Source organism: Geospiza fortis, unplaced genomic scaffold (genome assembly GCF_000277835.1).
Source record: "Geospiza fortis unplaced genomic scaffold, GeoFor_1.0 scaffold486, whole genome shotgun sequence".
Classification (NCBI taxonomy): domain Eukaryota; kingdom Metazoa; phylum Chordata; class Aves; order Passeriformes; family Thraupidae; genus Geospiza; species Geospiza fortis.
In genome coordinates, this window is record NW_005054417.1 from 2439390 (window position 1) to 2448114 (window position 8725).

Below are 8725 nucleotides of genomic sequence, written 5' to 3' on the forward strand. Positions count from 1 at the left end.
ACATTCCTCATAAAACCTGTGCTCCAGACCCTCCACCAGCTTCATTGCCCTTCTTTAGAAACACAGTCTTTGACAGATTAGGGTTTCTTAATTGCAGTCCTCAAACTAAATTTCATGCAGTGCAGACATGTGCATATTTCCTGAGAAAAGGCACTCAAGTTCTTATCTCAAAAAGAAACCTATGCTTCAGCTACTCTTCTGCACTGTGTAGGAGATCCTGCAGGTTGCACAAGCTCTGCCATTTCCCTACTTGCTGTTACACTGAGTTCCCTCTATGGCTTCGCAAAGACGTAGCAGCATGCAGATTGCTAACATGAAGGCATGATGTAAATCAATGGTTATCTTAGTGTATTTATAAATATATGCATACGTCCTCAAACCACATCTGGAAGAATTCAATGAAATCTTCCATGGAAGAGAAACTGCAATTTCTGCTAAGTGCTATACAGCACTTGTACATAGCTTTCCTTTGGGATAGGATGAGAGGTTTCTGATCTATCCTGTCTCTTAAAATCCTAAAAGCTACTGCATACAGTACTCAAATATTTAAAAATGCAATTAATTCCCAAAATAGCTGACAAATCATTTCTAAAACATCTTACAGCATGAAATCCTGCATAGTCCTTAAACTCACAAAATTAACTGTGCCTAGGGGAGATTCTTAGCTTGTAATGCAGTAATGAGCAATTGTTTAGTATTTCCTTTGAAGTACACATTTACTGCTATAGTGTTACTAAACACATCTCATCAGCAAATCCAGAAAATTCTTTTAGCTAAAGGGATAATTATAAAGCTGTCTACATAAGAAGATATCCTCTTTGAAGCTCTAAATCAGAATCCAAGAATGTATTTCTGTAACAAATATTTATTTTTATTTTTATTGATCTTTTCAACCTCAGGAGCCTTTACAGCATCTTCTTCTCATCAAATTCTCCTGTCCAGTCACAGTGCCTGATGGCAGTTACTAAATTATTATTTAAGTAGCTATTCCAAATACAACTGTTATTTCCATATTGTCATGTGCAGATAAGAGATTGAAGTTTCACAAATATCCTTTTGCCATTTGGAAAACTAAATTACTAATTTTTATCAAGCTATTCAACAATTGGTACTGTCACTGAAAATACTGACATCAAGGATAAATGAAGTCAGACAAGCTCCAGAGAGTAAATCCTGAACTACACCATAATTTTTTTTTCTGCCTTTATGATGCATGAAAAAAAATGGATTTTGGAGACCACAGATCAGAAACTATGAAATTAACGTAGAAAAATATTAGGTTAAAAATATATTGAACTAAATATGAAAAATAATGATAATAATTCTAATAGAGTATATTTCCAGTTTTGCAACTCCCTGATTTCTTGAGTCAATAATTAGGAGCATAATTTTAACTCTATTTTGGTTAAATTCTAATACCTACACTTATCAGAGCTTCACTTTTTTTAAATTCATGCTTTTCCTTGGCTCATGCTGTTTACCCAAATCTTGATTAGAATGGATTAGCAACAGCTAGATTAAAATTACTATGATGTGAGGGAGTAGAATTAGTTTTTCTTTGGATGGTTGGATTGGGTTTTTGTTTGCCTTTTTTTGTTGTTGTTTGCTTGATTTTATATATAGCAAAGAATCTGGAAATTTACACTTAGCTTTCAGTGCAGTACAACAGTGCCTTCAGTATTATTTAAGTCCAATTTTCTGACATGGGAGTTATTTATTTCTTTCATGAAAAACATCATTAAGCCTTGGTTATATCATGATAGAAGAACTGAATCCCTTTTTGTAAATTTTGGATGTTTATGTTACAGACAATTCTTTCAACTTCAGGTGTCCTGGTTTCAGTGCCATTACTCTCCTAATCCTTCCAAACTTTATTTTGCAAAGAAAAGTACCCCTTCCAACATTAGTCATTTAACCAAGCTAGTTTAACCTAAAATAAGCCAGAGAAATCTGTTGATTATTGTGCTCTTTCACCTAATTACAGGTGGCCATTTAACATGGTCTTCATGCACTGGTCCAATTCCTTACAAGGTTTTAGGGTTTTTGAACATATTGATCTATTGCAACTGAAAATCATTATTGTCCATCTATACTTAGTGTTTGACCATTTTTTTTAGCAATTCTTTGGCTTGACCTTGGATTCAACAAAATTTCTGAGAATATTAAACTAACATATCCATACAGCTAAGAAAGAGAACATTCAGATAAATTAAATTTTACAAAACAGTCATAAGGTTTAGACATAGAGAGGTTGCTTACTGGAATCTTTCTTGCAATCGGGGAAAAAGAGAATAAACAAAGAATATATTGTATAAATGCATCCCCCAAGTCTTAAGGTGTGCAAATATGGAGATCTAATTAGGGAAAAATATCTACACATTTACAAATCCAACATTATTCTCTCTTTCATTTCCATTCACAAATACCAAAGGAATTGTAACTTGAGGATTTTTACTGTATCCCTTAAAATGGCTACTTTCAAAATGAATTTCCTAGGCAGCTCTGTGAGTAAATGCATTTGTACATTCCTTCAATTAAGGACAACTTATGGAGGTATTAGAATCTCTCCTCACTATCTTTGCATTTTCTTTGCAGTTACATACTTAAAGAAAACACCACTGAATCTATTTTCCTTATCTGAGGAAGTCTCTACACCAGCTTTAGAAATTTCAAAACTTTATGAATAAAATTTCACCTCTCTTTTTTGAAGCAAATGAAAATCCCATACATGGAAATGAACCATAAATCCATCCTCCATATGCAAAAAATCTCTGGCATTTTGCCGACGGTATTCAATATCATTCTAAATTTCAGGGATTTTTTCAATAATAATTTTCATTTACTGAGAAGATAACGAAACAAAAAGGCAAAAATAATTAGGAGTGAAAAGAGAAAATGCTCAACTAAATAATGCTTCATTCCACCAGGCAGTACACAAAATGCATCAGCTGCAAACTGTGATTTTTCTGGGGTAAATACCTAAATATTGACCTTGGCTCTTGCATTCAAGAAGTACCACAGTGCTTCTCTGCACCTCCCATATACAGCTACTAAAGTGGGCATTAAAGAATAGAATAAAAAGAACAATCTTTTCTATATAAGAAGAAAGCTGAGAGCTGAATTGGATGATAGGCAAAAGCAATTAGTAAGGAAAACTTTATGTTAATTAAGCAGCAGGGCTTGTTAGGTCATCTTAATTATGCATGCTAAATTCTGACTTGAGGCACAGAAAACTGTGAAGATAATAGTTGAGGAGTAAAAGAATTCTGAACTCATAACACTTTATTTATGCTCTATTTTGCTTGGCGTGAATCATGGTTGTCATATATAAGTGTGGAAGTGTATTTATGCTCAGGGTTTTGTGGCTTTTTTCTTCTTTCTGTGTAATACTTGTACAGACTCAGTCAGTGAAGTATACTAAAATTTCTTTAAAATAGTATGTTGCCCCTCTGTTTTCCAGAATATTTTTCTACTTATACAGTACAGATGCCAATATTGATAGAACTTAATAAAAATATTGCCATAATAATTAAGTATCATTTTGCAGGAAAGTTCAAAATTGCTTTTTACTCCAGGCTTAAATAAGGATGAACCCCTGCAAATCTAAACTTTTTAAGGAAAAAAAACAGCTCAAGTTACACTAATTAAATATTTTTATTTCATTATGGTATATTTGGGGGTTTTATTAACTTATAAGTTCATTTTTCCAGAACAAATCATAATCTGGTTGAAAAATAATCTGGTTTTATTAATGCCAAGTCATTCCATTTAAGTGGTTGCTAAGTACCAATCACTTTCAAATTTCAGAATTCAGTATAGAGTCGGTGAAAAATAACAGTAATGAGTATGTAATATATCAGAGAATGGTTTCAACAGTTTCAATCTAGTTAGCAGTTGTTTAATACTGGGATAACACAAGGTTCAAATGCTAACAACCCACCCTGTCCAGAGTCTAACTTCCTAAAAGTGCTTTTTGAACTGCTAACAAGAAAGAATAGGTGGTGAGAAACAGGGAAATGAGTGAATGAACTCATGTTTGCCCATTTCAATTTGGCAGAGTAGCCGTTCTGGATTTTACTCGGAAATATGTAAGTCAAATTTTAAAAAAACTTGCTTACATGCATTGCTGAACCAAGTCAGGAAGTGCAAGATCAAGTGATAACTAATTTAAAAGTTTTCCTAGTCTGAAAAAAAAAAAACAGATTTGGATTTAAAATGGACAAAAATGCATTTTTGTTTCCTTTGACTTTTTCCACTCAAGTAACAAGAGGAAACAAGAAGACAACGATAAATAGATACTGAAATGTTAGATACAGTTAATTCCACTAGAAAGAAAGACAAGGTATTGCCATTTGATCTTTGACTTTTCATTTCTTCTGAAATTTTCTAAAGGTATGGTTTATTACCTCTGGCAAAATTGTTACTGTATAAATTCCTGTAATTTTATTATAAGAAATAACAGCCATGACATGTACCAGTTTCATTTGATGTTTACTTTTATAGGCACTATATTTTCTTTATTCCTGGTAAGAGTATGAGGATACAAAAAAGATGGTCAAAGTAAATACAAGACTGCTGAGAATACTTAAAATAAAAAGGAGATTACAAATTTAAGAAATCAATACAATTATTTAAGTAGCTTAATAAGCTATACCACGTGTGCACATGCATACGTGCGCAAGTGTGTGACAGATAAAAGGATACGAATACACTTGAATAGCAACACATTTTGATTATTATTTCTACATTATGAGGACAAGTATCATTTTGATTATCCTCAGACATTAAGAAATATGAAAGAACCATCAAATGCACAAATTAGGTCTATAAGTATGGGAATGATGATAGAAAAATGTCTTCAGTCAGAGTAGACCCGTGAGTCATCCACAGGACTTCTATGTATCTATTAAAAGTACAGTCACATTTTTCTTCAATATAAATTAGTTTAGCCCTTAAAAGAAATAATTTTTATAAACATTTACACAAGTACTTTTATCTCAAGAAGACTGTGCAAAGTGTGAATAGTCTGAAACAACACGGCAAGCAATTTTCAACATTTCTACGGATTTTGTGAAGCCATGGAAAAACAAAGCCAATTGTACTGTAGTTACTCTCCTAAATCATAGAATGCATTTCTTTTCTTTGATGTACCAATAAGTAATTATTTATTACTTGAATTTTTCAATATGGTAGCCTTGATTAAAAGTATCTTACACAAATACTACTGGAGCTTAAAAACTTTGCAATTCATAACTGCCTGCTTTTACACCACCAAAAAAGAGCTAGTCTTCACTGAACTCTCTAAATGCTTTATACAAACTTCAGATTTTTATTTGGAACAAGTTTTAGGTGTTTTAAACCTGATTAAATGGCATTTAGCTGTGGGGTTCAAACTTAATGTGTTCCCATTAAGCAGTCTTCTTGCTAATTTTTTTCTCATTAAGCTGTAGCCATTATCAACCAGTGAAAATAAAACACATTTCCAGTCCAGCCCAGCCCAGATCAGTTAGAGCACACCATAGCACCAATATCTGTGAAGAGTCTTTGATTTCCAAGTCCATTTTTGACTTTAAATATACATGAACAGTGACATGAAAGTCAATTTTTACACACTTAACTGATTTTACAACTTCCCTGTAATAAGTCGATAAAATTATTTTATTCTGGGCACAGAAAGAACATTGTGCAACGACATCATGATTTGATTTTTCTTCACACCGTCCAAATGGACATGCTGTGGATGATTTTTTGTATCTAAGGACCAGATCAAAAAAACTCTGTAAACTCATAATGTTTCCCAAGATTATTAGCCTTTTAAATAAAATTTAAATGCTCTCTGCATCTCTCAGGTATTTAAAACCCAGGTAATCAAAGCACATTTAAATGATTAATCAACAAAAGGAATGACCATAAAATATTCATCACAGTCTGTATCAACACTTGGTTCCACTTGGAGCATAGAGAACTCTTTCAGGTCCAGAAGAGAAGCCACTGTTTTTCATGCACTTTTCCACACTTTTCTATCCTGAGGCAATGTAATGATGTAAAATATTATTCTGACAGAGTCCTATAATAGCAATTATAGGGTTCTGCTGCACATCGGGTGGTTTTCTGAGAAAAGCACCTTCTTTACAGCACCACAAGAGATGAAAAACATGCAACTGGCCCCCAGAACTCTATTCCAATATTTATTATTCCATTATTTTTCACCATGGCCCTATGTTCTCATAAAATAACTATCACTACTGATCTTGGTAAATATACAAAGGTCTGAGATCAGTTACATCTTTGATCAGTATATAAAATATACAACTACAATGAATGAGAAGAAATGATGCAAATTTTAAATTCAAAAAGGTAAAAAAAAGAATTGAGAATATTAATGCATACAAGGAAGCATGAAACAATGACTTACAGTAATAAGTAGCAGCTATATATAAACCAGATGCGGGCTTCACACAATTTCTAGATTTTGGGGGTTCATTTGCTTTTTTGAAATAATTTAGAGAAATGAACAATATAACTTTTAAACTACTGTGTGATGCAATCTCTAAAGTGCAGTGCAAGGAAATTAGTAAACAAATTAAATTTAAAATGTTTCAAATTATCATGTTCAAAATATTATATACAGTAAGTACATTAAAAAAGCATTTTTCCCTAAAAAGGGTGATTTTCTAGAAAAAAATTAAACTTATTAAAATGTTGATTGCAATTTAGTGCCTAATATCTATAAGATCATTAAAGCTTATCAGTAGAAAAAAAATGCTGATTAGATGTGTTATGTGGAATAATTAATACAATCTAGGCATCTGATATGTTACTAAGATACCTGTCTTCAAGAAATAGAGTTTTCTATTTTTTCAAATTGAAGATGAAAAGCCTAAAAAAAAAAAAAACCAAAAAGACACCTAACAACAACCATAAAAAAACTCCCAAAAAATAAAAAACAAAGCCAAACAAGACCCGACTACCTTAATTGCTAAGGGGCCAAAGTGGAAAATCTTTCAACAAATTCAAAGACTAAAGCAGATCTAATGTAGGATATCTTTTAAAATAATTTCCTTCCTGACATTATAATTCCACATTGAATTCCAACTAATGAGCAGAAACTCACCAAAACCTAACAATGAAACTTTTTTTCCAGGAATATAGTTGAGATTTTTATGAACTGAAGTGAGGCCAAAGACTAGTGGCAAAATGGAAGGAAAAAAATGAATATAAACAACCAGATTAATTAATCAGATTAATCTGAAACAACAGAAAGTACAAAAGATAGTAATGAGGTCCTGTTCATAATATTAATAAAATATTTTAAAACCAGATTTATGTAAATATTAGAAAGTACACATTATAATGAATGAATCTTAAATTAATAAGACACAAAATGTAGAGAAATAGACAATTTTCATTAGCTTGATTTTTGTGCCATAAAAAAATTTCACCAGCAAATTAGATGAATCCAATATTTAGAATATGGCACTATAATTTGAAAAAAATACAGTACATGCAATTTTGAAAAAAAAGTTAATATAATCATGTATTCCATCTGCAAAATATTAACAGAAACATCACAGTTACTCTCTGACTCATGTTTACAATAATATTTGGTTACATACCTCTAAACATTTTTAACAACAAAAAGTTGTATTTTTTTTTTAGCTTCACAAACATATAATAAAAAGAACCAAATACTGGTATTCATACCGTCATAAATCCATCCAGCAAACCTGAATCAGGCTTCGGTGGTGCTTGCAAGCGCTCCATAGACCACTTCTCAATGATAGATGACACCTGGGTGTTTTCTGTGTTTAGAATTCTGAATCCAGTCATGTTAACACCACTGTACCGATAGGGTTCCACATCCAAGGCAAACAGGTCCTGAAAAAGTCACCATTGTATAAATTCTGTAATACACTGCAATTGTTATCTCGATTGTCGGGCCATCTCCCCAGATGAGAGTACGGTAATTTTTCAGTGCTATTTATGCTAGGAAACGTGTTCTGCTTGTCTGGGGGCCTGTGTCTGTGAGCAAGCAACGTGGCTGCCCTTATGGTGGGAGTCATCTGATCCTCAGAGGAAGAAGACCAGACTTTCAGGAAATGTTAGTCCAATTACAGAACTGTATCTACTATGAGGTAGGCTAAAATACTACAGTAATTAATATCTAGAAATTTTCAATTTCTAGATATTAATATTAATTGCTATTTCTTGAACTTGCCAGAAATTAAACAAACATGCAATAATGAAATAAACTGGACGGGAGTTTCCTTGAGCTTTCACTCTCAGTGAAACTTAAACATGTTAATCTTAGGAGGATAAATTGGTGGAGGAGGGTAGGCAGGGAGTGGGGGTGGTGGTGAGCAGGGAAAAGGAGAAATGTACATGGCTTTAAATTTAATCAAAAGCATTTTTTCACTGTCATCAACATACTTCCAAAAATGGACATTTCTTTGGTTAGGAATTCATCTTTGCAAGAATAACTTTTGCCAATTTATATGTTTTCAGTATATCTGTGTGTGTGTGTGCACAGTTAGCCCTCAAATATACACAGGGGGAAATATAATTAATAAAAAGTAAACCAATTCAAATTTTAGCTCAAGAAAGTTCGAGTTATCCTAGTGCTTTGATCAAATCCTAAGAAGCAAGGTAGAAACAGTACTAGACTTCAGGAAACTCAGGTCTAAGATCAATTTTTGACCAGGGGAAAAAAAAAGATGTATTCAAG

At 32.6% G+C, this 8725-nt stretch overlaps 1 protein-coding gene across 3 annotated transcripts in view; it reads right to left on the reverse strand.

Annotated features, from left to right (window-relative positions):
• GRIK2 (glutamate ionotropic receptor kainate type subunit 2) overlaps positions 1-8725 on the reverse strand; it is a 239320-nt gene that overhangs the window by 204414 nt on the left and 26181 nt on the right. For all 3 annotated transcript variants that reach the window (XM_031061578.1, XM_014309296.2, XM_031061577.1), the window contains exon 5: positions 7705-7878. In XM_031061578.1, coding sequence (XP_030917438.1) covers positions 7705-7878 — 174 coding nt within the window. The remainder of the gene's footprint in view (positions 1-7704; positions 7879-8725) is intronic.